General features: G+C 43.7%; 1 protein-coding gene across 1 annotated transcript in view; it reads right to left on the bottom strand.

Annotated features, from left to right (window-relative positions):
- Dnah9 (dynein axonemal heavy chain 9) overlaps positions 1 to 21,243 on the bottom strand; it is a 333,793-nt gene that overhangs the window by 126,660 nt on the left and 185,890 nt on the right. Inside the window, exons 46-49 of the mRNA XM_005349858.2 lie at positions 13,795 to 13,937; positions 13,279 to 13,440; positions 12,891 to 13,124; positions 2,201 to 2,461 (exon numbers count right to left, since the gene is read on the bottom strand). Of these exons, the coding sequence (XP_005349915.1) occupies positions 2,201 to 2,461; positions 12,891 to 13,124; positions 13,279 to 13,440; positions 13,795 to 13,937 (800 nt within the window). The remainder of the gene's footprint in view (positions 1 to 2,200; positions 2,462 to 12,890; positions 13,125 to 13,278; positions 13,441 to 13,794; positions 13,938 to 21,243) is intronic.

Genomic DNA, 21,243 nt, shown 5'->3' with positions numbered 1-21,243 from the left:
CAGGGAGAGATTAAACACACATTTCACCTCCTTTGTGGCAGAGGGATCCGGGATGATTTGAGTCTTTCACTTCTTGAGTTATTGACTTATACTTTGTATTTATTTCTATCTACCAATCTATCAAGCAAACAACCAACCAGATAATTTATGGGTGTTCGCTTCATTCTGGTTTTATGAAAATCGAAGTGATTGTGCTATGACAATATTGAGAGCAGCCAAGTCTTTCTTAGTGACTGTTATAGATGACCTAGCTTTCATACATTATCCCATCCAGTCATTTTAACAATAGAAGGGACTTTATATCATCATAGCTTCCTCTTAGCAAACGAGGAGGCAGAGCCTCAGCAAAGATAGATGGCCGTGAAAGTAGCACAGTAAATATAGTATATTTGCTCCAGACCATCTTAGGAAATGTAATCCATGTGTCAAAAGATCTTAAGAAAGAGGTTAATTTTCTTAGTAAGGATTTAGCAGTGAACAAACCAGGGCTATACAGATATTCACTTTTGTGTGTAAGCTAGAAATCAGGAGGGAGGAAGGGAGAGAGAAAGTTTTGTCTTGAAATCTAGCATGGTTTAGGTGGGATAAAATGAGGTGTGGTGGCATGTGGTGGTGTTGGATGCCATCTGATCGCAGGCCTGAAGACTGGCATGAGTTATGTCATTAGGGGGAAGCCTGCCACAACAGGCCTGATGCACAGCTGGTCTCACAGAGACTGTGTCTGTGCACAAAAGGCTTGTACATGTTCAAACACCACACACACACACACAAAATCCCAGCACTGAGAAGAGAAGTGAACATGGTGACCCACTCCTGACTAAGAAGCTATTTGCTATTGAATTCATACCTGCTGGGAAAGGGAAAATCAGATTTCTACCAGGGAGAGACACTGGGCATATGAGTCACATCCCAGGGCAGGTCCTGTGCCCAGCAGGAGTTGGCCAGCACAAAAGGGACTCCATGTTTTCTTTGTGTGTGTACTTTTTTTCTTACTGAGTTTTGTTTATGTTGAGAAAGAGAAAAAGAACACAAAGTTGGGTGACTAGGGATGTGGGGAGATCAGAAAGGAATTAGGGAAGGAGAAAGGATATAATTAAAATATATTGTATGGAAAAATTTAAATAAAAAACCAGGAAAAGAAATCCAACTTATTTGGAGATGACACAGAGACATGGGCGTCTCCAGTAGATGGGAATCAAGCAAGACCCTTACAGGGCACAGCTGCTAAATGTTTCTTAGATCTGTTGTCAGATGCTCATTTTTAGGGAGAAATGAATTGCAGTTGCCCCAGAAAGGTCAGGAGGAAGCAGAGCGTAGGGGAGAGGTCCCAAGGACTGGAGCAGCATCTCCAGGAACCACATTGGGCATCTGAATGGACAGGTCAGCTCCTAGCTCCCCTCTGGTGTCACCTCATAGCATTGTGTCTGCTCACTTACTTCTTTTCTTCTCCCTTTGCCTCTCAACCATGGTTATCAAATGGGAAAGTTAATTGTGGAAAATGAGAAAGGGGAACCAGAAAACCATGTGCCTGCCTTACCCACAGAGTAAATATAAAGACATTTGACGAATACATCCCAAAGTCATACTTTTCCTACCCAAATGTGAGTTAAACTTAGTTGATGCACAATTATACAGTTGCCACTTAGTTGAAAGTGTATTAATTTTGGTTTTGTGGTTTATTTTTTAAAAAATATGGTTTGGAACCAGCACCTGATTTAAGCCCCAGGTCTTAAATATTTAAGTTCTTACCAATCTGTGTGGCTTGTGGAAGGTAACTGGTGGGGAAAATGACCCTAATTTACATAACAGACAAACCTCTGGGATTGAATTCTGAAGATACAAATTCAGAGTCCCACCTCTTAAAATTTGTGACCCTCGGCATATAAAGCTCCTCCCTAGGTCTTGATTTCCTCATCTGTGAAGTGGGGAGGCTGGACTAATTGATTCTCCGTGTTCTTTTAGGTTGTTTCTAAGATTCACAATTTTGGGATTTCATCGCTCATCCTTGGGCTCTAGCGTGCAGTCAATTTAAACTGAAGGTTATGTACTGAATGAGTAAGCTGCAGCTGTGGCTGCTGGAGCCCCGTCCTTGCTCCCCCCCCCCCCCCCGGCCCTCGGCCCTCCCAGGTGTGCCCTGTAGCATGTTATGAGAACCAAGTGTTAGGTGTGGAAGGCAGACGAGCCTGCGTGACTGTCCTACCTTGTTGAGGGTGTTGAGGGCTGCCTGGGCTGCCGTGAGGGCTGGCTCGGCTTTAGCCAGGTCCTCCTCACAGTCCCTCTGTTTCTGCTGCACCTCCATCATGATCAGGGCCACCTTCTGCTCCTCCTCGTCAGCGATGGCTTTCTCCCTGCTCACCTTGGTGGTCTCCACACCCACCACGTGGATCAGCTTGTCGGCATCTTCGTTCTTCTGCTTCAGCTCCACCTCCTGCGTGGCAAGCTTGGCTTTCAGATCATCCACCTGCGCCAGAGAACACAGGGTTCATCAGGAACAGACCAGGGAGTCTTTGGTGCTCGTGGCTCCATGCGCCGAAGGCTGCAGAACAGAACCAACCGAGAGCCTCCTCATAACCAGAGGTGGGAGGCTGCATTCTCAAGCAGAACCAAACTCCCTGAACTGAGGAAAAAAGAAAAGACATGCAGGATACCCTTCAGTGTGGTGGACTTGCCTGAAATCCACATGCCTAGAACCTTTTCCTTGATACCCAGACAACGTGGGGTGCTTCTTACTGAATTAGTGCTTGTGTCCTTTAAAACTCCATGGGCCTACATCCATGTTTGCTGCTTGAACTATTCCCAATAACCAGGAAATGGAGCCAGCCTAGGCGTCAATCAACTGATGAATATAGTACGGATACACGCACGGAATGTTATTGAACCATAAAGAAAAGATAAATGACACTTGCAGAAAATTTGACAAAACTGGAAATAATTGTGTTAAGCAAAACAAGCCAGAGTCAAAAAAACAAACACCACATGCTTTACCTGTGATTACAAATCTCTCTCTCTCTCTCTCTCTCTCTCTCTCTCTCTCTCTCTCTCTCTCTCTCTCTCTCTCGGATTATGAGAGGGGAGAGGAAGAGATCTTAAGGGAGGTGGAAACAAAGAGTAAGGAAATAAAGAGCAAGAGCAGAAACTAGGAGAAGGAAATCAACTAGCTGGGGTGGGGAGGGAGGTAGTATCCTAGTATGTTTCTCTGTTCCCATGATACAATAGCCACTAAAAATAAACTGAGGAAGAAAGGTTTATCTTACAGGTTACTGTCCTTGAGAAGGGAACCAGGGCAGGAACTAGAGCACAAGCCTCCTAGGATGCAGTTTGCTCTTCAGGGCGCATGCTCAGCTACTTTTCTTAGACCCAGGACCACCTGCCTACGGTTGGCACCACCCACAATGGGCTGGGCCCTCCTCCTTCGGTTAAAAGCTAAGAAAAAATTGCTCCACAGACAAGTCCACAACTCCTCAGACCTCGTCCCAGGTGTCTCTAATGTGTGTTAAGTTGACAAACAGCAACTAGCACAGAGGCCGTGGGGGAGGGTAACGAAGGAGCAAAACACGTAGTGACACGTGAGAAGGCCTCGATGAAACTCAACTTTTTACCGTGTGAATCTAAAAATATTATTGTTATTATTAATAAAGCTCTCTATGTGCCTAACATTGTACTTTCCTGTGAGGGCTCCTTAGCAAGGATCCGTAGTCATGTAATTTAAATTGTATGTTGTCAAATGTGCTGAGGATTCACAAGAGGGAATATTTACTCTGCAGCCAGACAGTGTCCAGGCCTTGCACACAAACAAGGACAAACCTGACCCATGACCTCCAGCAACTGTCCAGGGAGCCGACCCCTTCCCTTCAAGAGAAATGAGAACAGAGAGCTGTAACAAGCTATGCTCTCTCCCTCCAGTCCTAGAACAGATTTGAAGGGTGCCACGTGAAACTGCCTGATGACTGCCTCAGGAAGCCAGCCTGCCTGGAGTCAGAGATGTACGCAGTCTGATTGACAGCTTGCAGACACACTCCGAAAAGATAAATGGTAACTTCTATGGCAGTATAGCAGTTGCCCTCAATGGCCAGAACCTGACTGATAATATACAGTTGTTATTATTACTACTTATTATTATTGTCACTTCCAATGTAAGTCCAAAGAAAGCCCTAACCCATCCCATAGAATGCTGCTTTCCAGGGAGACCTTCCTCCACTTCCCCAGATGAAAAGCCTCCAGGCAGGGCCTTCTCTTTCTATACTCCAAAGCTCCCCTACTCCTCCCCTTGGGTCTTGACTAAAGAAGGACCAGCTGTGCTGCCGGACTCCTTTGCTGTTAATAGGCTTTGATTTGGAGGCTTTGGAGGCCTCCACTTGGTTAGTCCTTACTAATTTCCACAATCCTTAACTACAAATGGATGGCGATATTAAGACTAGACAGCCAGAGTACAAATGGCCCTAGCCAGCTGGATTCCCCATGCAGCCTCTGATGTCAAATGTCATATGGAGGCATAATGAAGCCTCGTGAGTGGGTTCAAGAGGGTCTGGTTTTCTGTGTCTCTTCAGATCAGCTGAGTGATGGTTTGAGATTAGACTCACTGGGCCAGCATCATCAGCATCAGCGTCAGCATCAGCATAAGCATCAGCATAAGCATCATCAGCATCACCCAGAGGAAGTTGACTATGCAAACAAGTTGATAATGCAAACACCCAGGCCCTACTCCAACCCCTACTGAGTCAGAAACTCTGGAGGTGAAGCCTTGTGGCCTCTGTGGATTCTGAAGCTAGCCTAGGTTTTGAGACTGGCTGGTCTAACATAATGGCCCTTTCAAGTGCAAAGGGAAGACAGACCTATTTATTCTGAAAGGCTAAGAAGTCCTTTGTATTTGCAGTATGGCTCATAAACCTTACATTGCAGGCTGACCTCTTGCCTCTCATTTTCTTGCGGCCTATTGGGTGCAACAACCACAGATTACTTTGGAGCTCCTGGAACACGTCAAACAGATTCATTGCTTTATGATGCAAAATGCATAAGTCGAAAAATAAAACTGAGGCTTCGACGCCTCTGATAATTCCCCTTTCATGGCAGATCAAAAGAAAGAAAAGGAAAGGGGGCCAAAAAAGAATGTTCTTTAATTTCGTGTATTCATGGAAGCCAGAGTCTGTTTTAACCTCAAATCGAGGCTGCTCCTTGGAACGTGTCTTATATTCACGAGTTGGAAGGTTAATCTGCTTCCATCTCCCGTTGTTCAGCTGCAGCGTTACTTCTACAAGGACAAAGATGCAATTGTAAATCAAAATGATTGAGTTGCATAATCACCCAGTCAGCAAACACACCAGTAACTTTTTGTTTCTTTTTAAATCTTGAGAGATTTGAGAAAATTGAAGGTTTTTTTTTCTCTTTTTCTTCTTCTCTTTTCTTTGTGGTTGTTTTGTTTTGCTGATTGCAGATATGGCTGTGACCTCAAGCCCAAGGTAAATAATCCTCTTCAGAATGAATAGGAGTTTAATAGCTCTTAAGCTGTGATGTGGAGTGACAGCGGGGTTCTGCCAGTCAGGAGGAGGCCACTCCCCACTAACCACCAGCGACAGGGAGCCCAGGTTCATGTTAGGACTCTTCTTTAACAGAAAAACAAATTGGAGGCGGCTGGGTTAAAGTTTTCTTGTTCTCTTAACAAACACATCCGAAACCCCACTTTGCATGTCTTCTTACTTAATGCTACCAAAACGGGAACATGAAAAAGATCTCAGGAACACAGAAAAACCCTTCCCACAGGACTGCTGGTTCCATGCATCTGAAGCATGTGCCATTCTCAGGGAAACTCTTGATGAGATGGTGAAGGCATCTGGGTTCTGGGCAGACCTTGGGTGTTTAATGACCAAGCACATAGGGCTCCCTAGAGCCCCAGGAATGATGCTGAGCATTAGAAGAGCTGAGAAGAGGTATATTTCAGGGATAAAAGTGCAGACATCTTCCCAGAGATGTCCATGGTGGTGGTGGTGGGGAACACTAACTTCCTGTAGCTTAAGGTCCTTGGGGAAGGCTGTGACCAAAACACTTGGAGAAAGGAGCTTAGGGTAACTGGTAGGAGCAGACACTGCAATCTGCCAGCTCTTCTTGTGAGAATGTGGAGTTTGTATTAGATACTTCTCTGCTGCTGTGATAGAATGCCATGACCACAGCTACTTATGGGGGGAATGGACTATTATTTGGGGCTCAGGGTTCCATAGGGATAAGGATTCTTTACCATCATGGGAGGGAAGCAAAGAAGCAGGCAGACATGGAGACTTTAGCTAGAAACAGGCCGCAAACAGGAAGCAGAGAGAGTGAACTGGGGGTGGGAGAGGCTTTGAAAACTCAAAGCCTGCCCCCCAGTGATGTTCATACCTCCTAAGCCTCCCCAAATAGAATCACCAACTGGGGACTAAGTATTCAAATGTCTGAGAACACAGGAACATCTCCTTCAAACCACCACAGACTTCAAAGTAGCTTCCCTCTCAGACAAAGATGTGTCCCCTTCCTACCAGCATGTTTACCTCTCTAATACAAACGTTTTATCTGTATTTAGGGAGCAGAGTTGTGAGTTTACATTGCATCCTTATAGTCAGGATGGTGCTGTTCCAGTTTCTATTTGACCCTGGGCTGACCAATGAGGATCCAGATCACAGACAAGGATTGACTCTGGGCAGAGTGGCTCATCAGAGTTAATGGTTCTTCACCTGGAAACTTGGCTGCAAACCCTAGGAAAAGACACTGTGATTGGCTGCCGAGCAGGCATCATATAAGCCTGAGGTAGCCACAGGACAAGAGGTCACCGCTTGAGCACGAGTGACAGAGAAGGCAGCCAAGGAGTGGAGGAAGCCATGATGTACAAGAGCCTAATTTGAGAAGCTAGCGCCAGCCCGAGCCAGATGAAGCTGTTTATGATATTTCAGTTGCATGAATCAAGTTGTATTTTAAAATTTTGTTTTGTTTTTCTTAAAACAACTTAAATTTTGGTTGGTTAGTTATCAAAAGAGTTGTGATAACTGTATCATGTAATTAAAAAAATTACAACACTTTACTGTATTTAACCAACATGGGCAGCGTGTTATTTTAACACATAATTATAGAAAACTACTAAAATATCTTACATCCCTTTTAGCAGACTACGTCTTCAAGTTCCAGGGTATGCACGATACCTCGAGCAAACCTCAGTTTGACTCAGCCAAATTGTTGTTGCTGGTGTTTTGAGATAGGGTCTCTCTATAATTTAGTCCAGTCTCAAACGCAGGATCTTTCAGCCACAACTTCCAGAGTGTTGGGACGACAGGCACCATGACAACCTGGAATTACAGGCATATGCCATTGCAACCTACTATTACAGACATGCCCTTGACAACCTGGAGCTACAAGCAAGCACCTTGACAACCAGTTGACACCCTACCAAATTTTCTCTTTTTTCTATGGTGGGAGACATCGAACTCAGGCCCTTGTGCCAGCTAGGTAAATGTTCTAGCACTGAGCTTTGCACCCACCCTAGTCAGAGTGTGAGTACTTGGTAGCCACAGGTGTAAGTGGCTGGGTGTGCCCATCCTGTGTTTGGAAATGTCATGTATTTTCTTTCTTTCCCTCTGTTCTCTTCTCTTCTCAATCTTATATACAGAGGTTTTCATCATGGCAGGAGATGATGGTGTTCAGGCAGATATGGTAGTGGAGAAGGAGCCAAGAGTTCTACATCTTGATCCACAGAAGAAGACCCATGGTTATACTGGGGGTAGCTTGAACATAAGAGACCTGAAAGCCTGCTCTAACACTAACACATTTCCTCCAATAAGGCCACACCTACCTCAACAAGGCTTTAATAGTGCGACTCCCTATGGGCCTATGGGGGCGTCATTTTTTTTCAATCCACCACACTCACATATGCAAGTGTCCACTGCTGGGTATGTGCACTGAAGAGTGCAGGTCCCTGTGAAGGCCAGAAGGGGGCGTTGGATCCCCTGGACTGGAGTTTGAGGCAGCTGTGAGTGGGGCAGGTGCTAGGAACTGGAATTGAGTCCTCTGCAAGAGCGATATGCACTTAGAACTACGCAGCCATCTCTCCTATCGCACAATTTTCATGTTTTCATTATTGCAATAATCATGAGTACCTCTCATATAACAAGTATTAATAAATGAATTTGCATCTTGTCTGAGCCGGAGCTGTAACATTCTTTCAGCCTACTCACACTGATTAGGATCACGGAAAACTGTCATACTCAGGTGGTAGAATTCTGTTAACAATATAATTCAAATTATTAGCCTTTTACCCGTGATTATGATGGTATAAATTAGCCTTTTCCTACCAGAGAAAAAAAACAACCAAAACAATGGCAGGTAAAGTGCTTACACCATTAGGAATGGAGATGCCACTTTTACTGGAAGAATAAACTGTGCAGTCATTGATAAGTGCTTACAGAAGGCTTCCCACTCAGGCAGCATGGCCCGAAGTCAGCCTGCACTCCTACTGCCTGTTACTTGTCTATTCACCCACCATATACTCACATGACAATGTAAGCACATCTTTCACAGAACACCTACTATGTACTGGTTTTTGAGATGAAAGATTAATTTTATACTAAATTAAATTAATTTTCTATTAACTGTAGTGATATCTACAAGGGAAGACATGTAATTCAAGGAAGGGACCACAGATAAGGGCAGGCATAGCTCTGTCAGCTTAGAAGTGCTTCGGAAGGGATAGAAAAACCACTCAGGGTCAGCTGACAAAGTGCGGACATGGGGGAAGACGCACAGACAGGAACTAGCTGGAGAGAGAAAAGCATAGAGTAGAACAGCATGCAAGGGCCCAGAACACAGCCAGGGATTCATCTATGCAACAGGTATTACATCGGTGTTGTCTCTTGCAGTCATTCTTTAGGTTCTTGGGATATAGTGTACAAATAGACAAGAATTCCTGTCCTTACAGAGCTTGCAGTCAACCGATAGCAACAGATCAAATTGATTATATAACTAATAAATAACTTGCAAATTGTGCCAGATATTACTATAGAGAAGTAGTTGGGTGGAATAATGGGGGGGGGGCGGGCAAGAGCAAGGAGGAATGGCAATTTATACTGTAGTCATCAGAGCAGGATTTACGGGGGAGGTGATGCTGAGCAAGAAAGGTGATACTGAGCATGGGGATGCTAGAGAGAGGTCCAGGTAGAGGGAACAGAGAGGCGAAGGCCCAGCGTATCTGAAAGAGGGTACAGAGACAGCGTGACTGGAGAGGGATGTTGCAGGGATGGGTTAGTAGGAGATGAAGTCTGCGAGTTGGAAGGCAGGGCTAGAGGGATCTTTGGAAGCCACTGGGAAGCAGAGAAGGGGACCATAATGTCTTGGGCAGAAAAGACAGGGTCTGATTCCTCTTTGGAACGAATCACCCCAGCTGCTCAGTTGGTGGCCGACAGCAGGGGGACAAAAAGACAGAAGCAGATAAGTGAGTTCTGAGAGTGCTAGGACTGTCCCATACCGGGAGCTCAGACTGGGCTGGTGGCAGTGCAGGGAGTGGGGTGCAGAGCATAAGTGAGCCCTGAGCTAACAGAGACATTCTGATGGCTTGGGTGTGAGTGTCGAAGGAGAGAGGAGTGAGCAGGGCTGAGGATGGTCCCAGGTAGGCAGAGATGGATGATGTGGGGTAATGAATGGGTGAAGCACATCTGGAGTGGAGGAGAGACAGAGAAGTCACTCTGTCAAAAACAATCAGGTAGGAAGCATTTTTAGAAGATAATGAATTGGTGAAATAGCTTAGTGGACAGATTTTGAAACCTGTGGGAAACACAGAATTTGGGGATTCTTGGATGTGGGAACCTTCTGGTGTGAATAAATCGGTTGCTAGAAGTGGTAATCAGAGAGGTCGAGAACATAGAAGGAGAATCTGGTTTTTGGTGGTGGCAGATATTGAGCTCAAGGCTGAGATTCTCCACTAAGCACAGAGAGCTAGATTTTCCTACTGAGAAAACCTGACCTTGGTTTGTTAAATAGAGGTCACCTCCACTGAGAGCGTGGGTCTTTGTGCTGTCTTCATCGTCTACTTAAAGACACAGCATCTGAACAAAAGAGATAGCAGTGTCTGCCTCGTGGAGTCAGGGCACATTCCACACCCTTTCACTTCCTGGCTACCTCTCTGGGCACAAATAAACCAGCGGAGGAGGAGGGGGCACAGGTGCTGGAGGAGGTGTGGAGGATGTTCCAGGACCTCTAGGTGGTAACAGGAGAAAGAAAGAAATTGGAGATATCAGAAAATCTGGTACCGTACAGGGGACGATACTCTGATTTTCTCTACTGCAATTCAGAGATGAAAGGAAACAGAAGGGAAATGATAAAAAGAAGACCGTCCAGCAGCACAGAGGCATGTGAGGTAGAGCGCTAGAGCATTGCCTGCGATCTGTGTGCTTCAGTTTCCCATGCACTGGAGCTCGGAGACAGGGTGCTGGTCACACCAGTGCATTGCCTGCGATCTGTGTGCTTCAGTTTCCCAGGAACTGGAGCTCCGAGACAGGGTATTGGTCATTACACAAACGATCTGGTGACAAACACTGAACTGATATCAATTTGCCTAAAGGTAAACTAAGAAAAATAATTAAACCCAAACCGTATAACAAATAAGGAAGCAGTGTAACCTAGAAGATGAAGAACACATCATCATCATCAGACTAGAGAAAACATGGCAAAAGCTGCTGGATTTGCAGGTACCAAAAATTTCACTAACCCCTTTGTGGCAAGCAGACAAAGTAAAGTGCAATTGAGTGTGTTGATAAGGGTGAGATGCGGAAGGGCCACTAGGAATTAAAGTGCAATGGCATAATTAAAATTCATGTTGCAAGCATATAAAGCAAAAGCAGTATTACATACTGTGAAAATATTATGGTTGAAATTAACTTGAAAACCTCTTCTATAATGCAGAGAAAATGGCCAGCAGGTTGAAAAACTCAGAGAGAAAGTAATAGATTTGGGTACAGGAATGGTGCAGCTTGCCCGTTCATTGCTCCTAGAGGAGAGGCCAGGCCAGATGAACAGAACCTCACGGTAGAAGAGGAATTTTCCTATCAGATTGCAAAAGCTCACTTCATCCCCTTGAGTGAACTTAAATCCTTTAGATACATTGTATTCTGAATCAATGAACCAAAATAAGGAGAAGAGAGAGGAAAGTTCAAAAGCATAATTAATTCCAAAGGCAAAATTTAGAGGCAAAGAAAGGGCCAGATATTTTTGGTAACACAGGATGTTCATCAAGAGGCCTATGTATCTACAGGAACATGTGATGTTCATTAGTGTTAGCATAATGGCACCTTAATTGTGCAAATTCCTGAAATGCCTCTACCTCAGTTAGCAGCTGGCTTGGTTGCTGATAAACAGGATAGAAATGGGCCCTTGAGGGGAAGGTTACGGTATTTGATAAGATCAGGTGGAGGCAAAGTAGTGTTGAACTTCTTCTAGTCCTTAAGGACAGAACAGTAGGTTGGAAGAAATAAAGCCAGTTCCATCTGAAAGAGTAAATATAAAAATACAGAATGGAGGTCCCATTTATTCAATGAGGCCCTTAATGTCTGTGCTGCTGGGGTTGTACCTAGGAAGCGATCTCCTGTGCCCATCTTTTGTAGGGTACTTCCCACTTTCTCTTCTATCAGGTTCAGTGATATATGACATAGTGGTTCATAACCTCTGTAATGCCAGTTCCAGGAATCCAATGCCCTCTTCTGACCTCTGTGGGTATCAAACCCGTATGTGGTGTACATACATACATCCAGGGGAAGCACACACACACATAAAATAAAATGAATAAATCTAATTTAAAAAAATACAGAATGGATAGGATGAAAAGGGCCTTCTTAACATGACCAACTACTAATAAGTAGCCTACAAAATGGATGAAATAAGACAAGATTCATTTAAATATGAGACTCTAAGGGCTCTTTGTCAGAAAATGCAGCACACACAGACACACACACACAGACACACATACACATACACACACATTATCATAGCCCTGAACCACTTCTTCCCATCATTCGTTCACCTTGGTTTTGAGTATGGAAGATGTGTGGTCTGGGTGTGGTGTGTTCTCCAGATGTTCATGTGCTAGAAGTGTGGTCCTCAGTGTAGAAGGCAACTAGGTCATAAGACCTCTATCCTTACACATGGATTAATGCTGGTCTTGTCTCATGGGACAGGATTGGTGCACATGACAAAGGGGTGTTACAAAAAAACACGCCTGGAATCTCCAAATCCCCTCTTCTGTATACACTGCACATATCTGTGTGTGGTTACCACCACCATATGGCCTTCATTGGCTTTTACATATGTAGGGGCTATGCTTTTGAATTTCCAGAATTGTGACTATAAAAAACCTTCCTGTTCTTTTTGTTTGTTTTATTTATTTATTTTTTTTCAAGATAGGGTTTCTCTGTGTAACAGTCCTAGCTATTCTGGAACTAGGTTTGTTTGGAACCAGGCTGGCCTCGAACTCACAGAGATCTATCTGCGTGCCTCTGCCTCCCCAGTGCTGGGATTAACAGCCCACCCAGCTAGAAAACTTTCTATTCTTTATAAGGGATTCCACCTAAGGTATTTTGTTATAGCAACTCAAGAGAGATTACACCAGAAGGGCAGTGAATGAAGGGGAAAGGAAAATGGAGCAGGAGAAGATGGCAATGTGGAAGGGGAGGAAGTCCCTCAGAGGATTCCAGACTCAGGGAGTGGGAGCAGACAGGACCAGAAGCTGAAGATGTGTGCTTCCGCTGGGGTAACTTGCTCTGGACTTTTGATCTTCTTCCTGTTGCTATGGGGGCTTGAGATGACCACAGAAGGTTCTCAGACCTTTACTTTCAGTGCCACGGTTTGGGGCCGCTCCTTCCTAGGCGGAAGAGGGGGACACCGCTTACCTGGGCTGAGGTGCTGTGCAGCTTCAACAGCCCATTCTCCAGCCGCTCCACCTTGGACTGGAGCTCTTTCCCATTTCTGTCCAGCAAGCTCTGGTAGAGTCTGATGAACTCCAGGAAGGACTTGGGTGTCGTGTAGTTGTACCGCTGCTCGTTGGTCAGGTAAGACTGGGATGTCTTGTTGACACTTGTGTGGACAAAGGCCATGAACTTGCTAATTGACTGCTTCACTGCAGGCTGAGATGATAAAGAACGAGACTGAAGATGTCTCTCCAACCTTTCACCACATGGAAAGTTATGCTCAATAGCTCTATCTAACCCCCAACTTTAACCTTGTCCTTTGGACGTCTGAGGTGAGGTGGACACTAAGGGGAGTCCTTTCTCCTCTTACCTCAATGTTCTTTGTATTCTGCAAGAAGCGGAGGCTCACAGACTCCAGGGCCTGCTGAGGCCACTCATGGAACCAGTTGATGGCAGTACAGTTCACGATGGCTGGGAACTTCCTGCTTCGAATTCTTAGCTTGTTCCCCACAGGGGAGAAACAGAGAGTCACCTGAGACATCAGAAAGGGGGCAGGGGACCAAGAAGGTATCAGAGAAATCCACAGAGAAGCAGACACGGGTTCAGACTGTTGATCTCCAAGAAAACTGAAAAGCGTGTTCAGAATAGAATCTTCCCATGCGAGCCTATCCTTCTAGCTAAGAGATCAATAACGCCAGGGCTGCTCTGTGCAGGAGAGGGCCCTGTTCATAGAGGAAAATGATATCCTAGAAGGGATGCTCCTCCGTCAAACAAGGGGATTGCATCATCACCACCTCCTCCTGAGACAGTTCAGAGGAACAGTGTCCAGTTGATCACATCCTGTAGCTCCCTGTGGCCACGCCCGTGCCCAGCAGTCTGTCTGTACCTTAAGTTGTCGCCGGACTCTGTCTATGAAGAACTTCCAGCAGTTCTCTCTGCTGTCCAGGAGACCTTGGCTTTTGACCTCGTTCCTCACGTTGCTTATGATGTTCTCGATCTCATCATCAGAGTAGAGATCGGGGATCTCACCTGGGGACGAGTGGGGCACAAATTGGTGTGGCTTGGACATCTTGATGATTGATGTAATCAAACAAAGGGAGTTCTTTGACATTAGGATACAGGTCTCTAGGTCTTTCATCATGTTCAACCCCACACACTGGTGAAATCAGACAGGTACCATATCATACCAAGACAGGAAGCAAGTACATGAATGAGAGGAAGGGGTACAGGGTATCTTCTTGTTATCTTGTGGTAACACCCTATTGGTCCTTTCTTCTTTTGTTCACCGCATTTATTTATCAACTACTGTATTTGTGACCTTTGTGGAAACTGGACCCTCATGGAGTTTACTACTTAGAAGGAAATAGAAACCATACTTATCTATAAGATTTAAAATAAAAAGGGATATAATGCATATAGTTAAAGAGACGGAGGTACAGTCACTTCCTACAGGACAAAGGAAGTAAGCACAGACTGCTGGAACTTAGTATGAAAGCACAGTGTTTTAACTCAAAAGGTGGCGGTGGATGGATTACCCAAGAATTCCACAGACAGTGTGTGCAGAACTAAAACACAGAAACACAGGATTGGCTTCTCATCTTAATTTGTAACCGAGGGTGAATGTTAAATAGATCGACTGTTTAACTATTCAAAAACCAATAAAAATGCCAGACAGGAGAGAGAGAAAAATTCTTATGAGCTTTGAATGAGAAAAAATTTTCTGAGTAGAACTCAATCTACTTTAAAAGAAAAATAAATTTGATATTCTCAAATGGAGACATCTGATAACTTAAAAAAAAATCGTTACACTAGTGTGACCCAAGAGCTGCAGGGATGGATAGACACTAACAGATTGTGCACTTACTGTGTGAAGGCATTCTTCACAAATAATAGATTAATGATCAACAGAAAGGCAGGTGAAGGGTAGGAAAGGGGGTTCCATAGCAAAGGAGATACAGTTGTCTCTTAGACACACGGATAGGTGCCTAACCTTGTTATAATAACAAAAAGGTTGGTCAAAGCTGGTGACTATTTTGTTTATATACATCACAGTCGCTTATAGAAACAGAGATGTCTATTGAAAGTACGTCTAGTTGCTGATTTAACTACACTAGCAAGATCTTAAAGTGACAGAAAACACTTTAATGAGGCAGTATGAGACTAAAATTGTATGCTCAATTGTTGTGGGAGGTCCTTCCGCTCCTCCAGCCAATAGCCGCTGAGATACCAGCCCATTGGGGCGTGGTCTCTCTCTCTTTAAAAAAGTCACTTCCCTCCTCACGCTCTCTTTGCTTCCTGCTCCATTTCCAGCGCTTAGACTCCTTCCTGATTGCGCAGAGGGCTGTTGTCTGGGACGTTGATCTGTAAGTTTTCTCCCCTTTAAATAAATACCACCCTATTAATCATAATTCCAAACTGGGGTGGGATTGTTTATGACTTACGCCTTCACTCAATCCCACAAATGAACACAATTTACAACCTAACAAATATCTAAAATCGGTATAGATAACTAGGGTTCTTCCTGGAAATGCTAAGATGTTAGAAAATTTGATGAAAATGATTTGCTCCATCAAAAGATCTAAGAAGCAAAGCACAGGGTCTGGTGAGATGGCGCAGCTGGGAAAGGGACTCGCCGCCAAGCCTGATGTCCTGAGTTTGCCCTGGAACCCACGAGGTAGAAGGACAGAGTGCCTTCAAGCGAGCTCCCTCTCCCCTCACATGTACGCATTATGTCTCACAACAAAGAAATGTAAGAAAATATTTTTGAAAGGGTTAAAACTCATATTTTTGGTTGTGAGCCCTAACAGTTGAGCCATCCCTCCAGCCCGTATCTCAGAAGTCTCTCACCTCAACCTCTGCTATCATAAAAGCCCACCCCAACTGTGCTTGAAGCGCTCTGGTCATGCCAATGCATTGGACACATAGAGAGTCTGAGCTCCAACTTGAATAAGAATAAAGGTTCTAAAAGAAGTATTAAAACAACAAAACCACTAAATTAGAGGCAGAGTTTCTAAAGTATTGTTAGCAAACAGGAATAAGTAAGATTTGTCTTAATCCAGTGACAGATATTAATCCCAAACATGCTAACAATAAAACACTAAACTTTTGCTTTTTAAACAAGAACAAGACATGCATAGCTGCTGTCATGTTTTCTATTCCCGATAATACAGGTTGTTTCAGACTGTGCAAAACATTAAAAAGCAGATGCATGCATAAAGATAATCAAAGCAATACAGCTATTATCATTTGAAATCCAATTTTAAACAGAGAAAACTTAAGAAAATGTTCACACTAATAATCAGAACTCAGAAGAGTGTTTAGTGCCAGCCTTACTGGATACAAAGGCAACATAGTAAAATAAATTGCATTTTTTGTTCTCCAGCAAAAGAAAAAAGTTAATTTAAAAGTTATCACTTAGAATAGCTACAAAACTATAGGCAGCTAAGTAATGAGTACCTAAAATGTGCAAGGTCTTAGTTTTGAAATGAATTGTTACTGCAGGAAAGAAATGAGATACTTAGTAACGAAAGAGAGACATGTACACATGGGGTGTAAGAAGCAAGTACCACACCTGACCCAGAGACAAAAACCCAAGAGGAAGTTTGATCCTAGTAAATATATCCCAGATGTATTTGGAAGAAGAGAGGAGAGCGAGGTAGTCATCTTATCAGATACCAAGTCTCCCGGTAAAGTTAAGACTGTTAAAGCAATGCAAAATTGGCCCTGGAGGAAATTAACATAATAAAAGTGAAATATTTAGAAGCTGACTCAGCTGATAGAAAAATAAACACATCAAAATCTAATATTGAAGATTGACATGCAATGGGATAGACTACTAAGTAAAGATGCTTGGAGAGTTCAATATCAGCATCACAAAACAGATGACAGTGTGAAAATAAATTTCAGGTGGATTAAGAACATAAATACAAAAATCAAGACAGGAGCAATTTAAGTATTAAAATGTAGGCATTGGGGTAGGACAGAATTTCTGAAACATAGCATGACAAACCTAAGATGTTAAAATATGGTGTACTTTTATGACATTATAACTAAACTGGTATGTTGGAAGTTAGATAAAGACTTTAAATTGGCATTTACCACCTATACAATGAGGAGAGGGTTAGCATCCAAAACATGGAAAGAACATTTACAAACTCATAAGTACTATCAGTACAAGGGCCAAAGGGTAAACTATGCAAGCAATACTACAGGAGGAACGGAGTTATCCAGTGAGACGTAGCATGTGGAGGTCAGAGGGTAACTGGAAGGGGTGAGCTCTCTCCTTCTACTGTGTGAACTCCAGAGATAACTTAGGTCATCAGGGTTGGCAGCAAGTACCTTAACCTTCTTTATTTAATGCTTTAAATAAATATTTGAGCTGCCTATAGCTCAAAGTCACTTGCAAAATGGAAAAGGAAAATGATATTTCACTTATTCCTGTTGACAAAACCTAGTGTCGGATGAATGGCGTGTTGGTGAAGTTGGGAGGGAAAAATAGGGAAACAGGGCAGAGTTTTTATGTTTCGTATTTTGGCCAGATTCTAAATTCTAAGTTAGCATAGTCACTATGGAAAGTAGCTTCATGCTTTATTTGTAAAGTTGAAATGAATATGTTTAGATAATCAAGTCATCCAACACCTTTGGAACACCTATGTCAAGAAACTCTCATACATACAGGGAAAAGTTTTAATCTTTCAACATCATTTCCCATCCCAGGGGTGTTTGTCTGGCTGATCTTTGAATGCTCAAAATATTTTCTAAGGAAAACAGTCAATGCGGGGGTGATAATGTGGATCTTGCAAATTTCATTCTTCAGATAATTTAGTCTGGGAGAAGGATCTAAGGTTGTGGTTTGGATTTCACATCAGAGAAAAAAAATAAATATATTTTTGAATTAGAAGGGACAGGTTTTGATATGTTTGAAAGCCAGGGTGCAAGTGAGGCAGAAGAGATGGGATAGAGAAACATTCTGACTTGTGTTGGCTCCTGCTCAGATGGAAGGGCTGATCTTGGAGAGGTGGAATGGAAACGAGGGAGGCCAGGAGGATACCGCAAATAAACTCAGACACTGGGGCCCAAAGGGGATGCGAGGTTCTTGTTCAATGGTGTCGAGCAATCTCAGGGAGCTGAGTTCAAGAGAGGGAAGAAAGAAGGACGTAGTGGGTTAGTTAAATAGTTAAATGTTGTGAAGGTTTAGGAAATCTCATGGGTGTCAGATTAGCGCTGTGCATCTGGACCCAGAACCATCCACAAGATCCCATGAGGTCCTTAACTCTTAGGAGCCTTTGGTCCTTTCCCCAAACCAGCATGGCAACACCAGTGCTGTAAGAAATGCCAGAGATGGGAGGAGTTCTAGGCATCACCCTGCCCATTCTCCTTTCAAGAGTACTTGATGTCCCCAAAGTGTGCCATTTAGCCAATGGTCTCCAATACCAGTGTGCCTGGAATTATGATCTTGTTACTCATCTGAACTAGTGCACATCCTTGGACCACTACAGCACCTGCAGGATGCTTAGCTCACGTCCCTGACCCAGTCTATGCCAGTTAGCCTAAATCACTTGAAAGATCAAGATCCAGCTGAAGAGAAGGCTCACCAGTTAAGAGCATGGGCTGCTATTTCAAAGAGGTTCTGGCTTTAATCTCCAGCACCTGCAAAGTAGCTCATAATTACCTAACTCCAGTTCCAAAGCATCTAGCAACTTCTTTTGGTCTCCATGGGCACCAGGCACACCTGTGGTGCACAGCCAGCTATACATGCAGGCAAAAATGCCCATACACATAAACTAAATATATAAATATTAAAAAATAAGTAGCTTGCCAATAAAATACCTGTGTTATCACTTGTTAAAATTAAGGACTTCCAAATGGAGCAACATATTTCAGCCTCTTTTGATAAAAACAAGGATCAGAGAAAGCTGCTGGGACAATAAAAGGGTATTTAGTGTGTCGGGAGTGGTGTGGTTCAGCTCAGGGCTTGTGTTGCATTGGAGATGTACTCAGATGAAGTTGGCTTGTGGTTTCTGCAGTGGTTAGGGTTTCCAGCTCAGTAGCCTCTGCACTTGCCTGCACTTCCTTGTGCACGAGCATGTGATAGCCCTCCAGGTAGGGTGTGGATCCCTGTCCCTCATCTTAGATGTTTGTAATGGACTGGCCCGCATCCTTTCCATTTTACCGTCCTTTGAAAGAGCAGTCTTGGCGTACTTTTGACGTTTCTCTAAAGTGTGATTCGTATGGAGGGTAAGAACTATTGCCTGCAGGTTGCATTTTGTTACCTGTCTCCTTTTGGTACATCCTCCAAGCTAAGAACTGGATATTTTTAGACACTCCTTGATGTTTGAAATGAAATAATATTTAGTAGCACACAAAAACTATGTGAAGTTCAAATTTTATTGTCCATGAATTGTCTTTATTGGGTACAGCCATGCTTTTAGGTCTACGTACTGTTTGGGCTTATCTTTGTACTTTAATGACAGAGCTGAGCAGTTGGGACAGAGACCGGGTGAGCTGCAAAGCCTGCGGTATTTACTTTCTGACCCTGTAGAGAACGTTTGCTGCTCTGAGCTTATAGAACATTCTTCGTCCCAAGAATCTGAGTACTCTGGGCATACACCAGTGTCACTCCAGCTCATCAGCTGGCTGTCGCTGGTTTTCTCAAGATCCCAATCACTTAAAAAAAAATCACTGAATGGAGTATCTAGTGACATGCACATCTGAACTGGGAGCAAAGTCCCCGTTTTCAGACGTGTTCCTCTATTTCTGACAACATTCCTGTCACTTCCTCTGTGATAAATTAACGCTATGCTTCGGTGACAGCTGTCAAAGGGAAGCTCGCGCTGTGCGTGGAGGCAGAGGCTCTTTAAAATCTCAGACACTTGCTTGTCTCTAACCCCAGGGACTTGCAGGCCCCACGCTTTAGTATTTTGCAAGCCAGATTAACATTTGTGTTGTTAGTGTGTGTCTTAGTGTTTCTCTTGTTGTGAAGAGATACCAGGACTACAGCAACCCTTATAAAGGAAAATACTTAATTGTTGAGGCTTAAAGCTCAGAGATTTAGTCTCTTTTCATATGCCAGGAAGCAAGGCAGCATGCAGGCAGATGTGGTGCTGGAGAAGAAGGTAAGGACTCTTATATCTTATACTAAGACACTGCGCACGAATGACTTGAGCATATAAGAAACCTCAAAGTCTGCCTCTACAGTAACACACCTCCTCTGACAAGACCACACCTACTCCAACAAGGTCACACCTCCTAACAGTGCCACTCCCTTTGGGGGGGAAGATACTCTGATACTTGGTATGGCTCAATCAGTCAGAGCTTGGCATGAAAGGGAAGTGCTTGATTCTGTTTTTCACTTGCTTGTCAACTTTGAGCCCATCTACATTCTATGATTAAAAGAAAAAAAAAAACCTAAACCTGCTTCCTTTGTCCCTAGAATTAATGTCAGGGGGTTGCAATAGCTATTCCAGTACCCATGTCTATGGCACAGAGAGTTGCCAAAACTTACTGTCCTATAGTAATGCCCAGTATCTAAAATGACACACCTTTCTCATGGGATTACCTACACAGTATTATGCACTTCAGTTTAAAAGACAACATCCAGGAAGTCTTCTCGAATCCAGGAGACATTACGTACTAAGACGAAAAGTAAAATAAAGTCTGCTGACGGCTATAGCTTTGGCAGCTTTCTTTCCTAAACTGGATAGTAGCTATTTAATCATCAGGGTTTTGGGTCTTGGGATTATCAGGCACCGTAAAATTAGCAAACCACTGACAGTAGAGTTTTAGTATCCTTAAATTTGCAATCTTCTTTCAATACGGTGGGAATATGTGTAGCCCCTGTTGCTCAAAGTGGAGGAGACCATTCCTAGTCCTGACAGTGGAAAGTGAAGGCACACTACTACCAAGAAGACGCTTGAGATGAGTCTTCTGATAAGGTTCAAAAGGAACACTGGAGGGCAGGATGTCTTCAAAGAGTATGGCCTGTGGCATCAAGCAATTAGGAACTGCTAACTCCTGGGGCAGTGAGGGTAGCAAAGGGAGAAGGGGGAGCAAGTGAAAGACTTTCCCTATACTAAAGGGCTTTGGGTTTTATACTGTATTCAGTTAGGGATTCATAAGGGAGAATGGTTTAGATAGACCCTGCCTCAACTATACTACCAGAGGGTTGCCTGGGAGGAAAGGACATGAGTTGACAAGTGTCATCATTTGTCATAGCAAGAAATGACAAATTGGGATGGTCTCAGAAATAGGTAGAAAACAGCACCAATTGGATCGCTCGTGTGTGTGTGTGTGTGTGTGTGTGTGTGTGTGAGAGAGAGAGAGAGAGAGAGAGAGA

Source organism: Microtus ochrogaster, chromosome 7, assembly GCF_000317375.1.
Source record: "Microtus ochrogaster isolate Prairie Vole_2 chromosome 7, MicOch1.0, whole genome shotgun sequence".
Lineage (NCBI taxonomy): Eukaryota > Metazoa > Chordata > Mammalia > Rodentia > Cricetidae > Microtus > Microtus ochrogaster.
The sequence above is the reverse complement of the archived record's forward strand: the minus strand, read 5'-3'. Positions and strand labels throughout refer to the sequence as shown.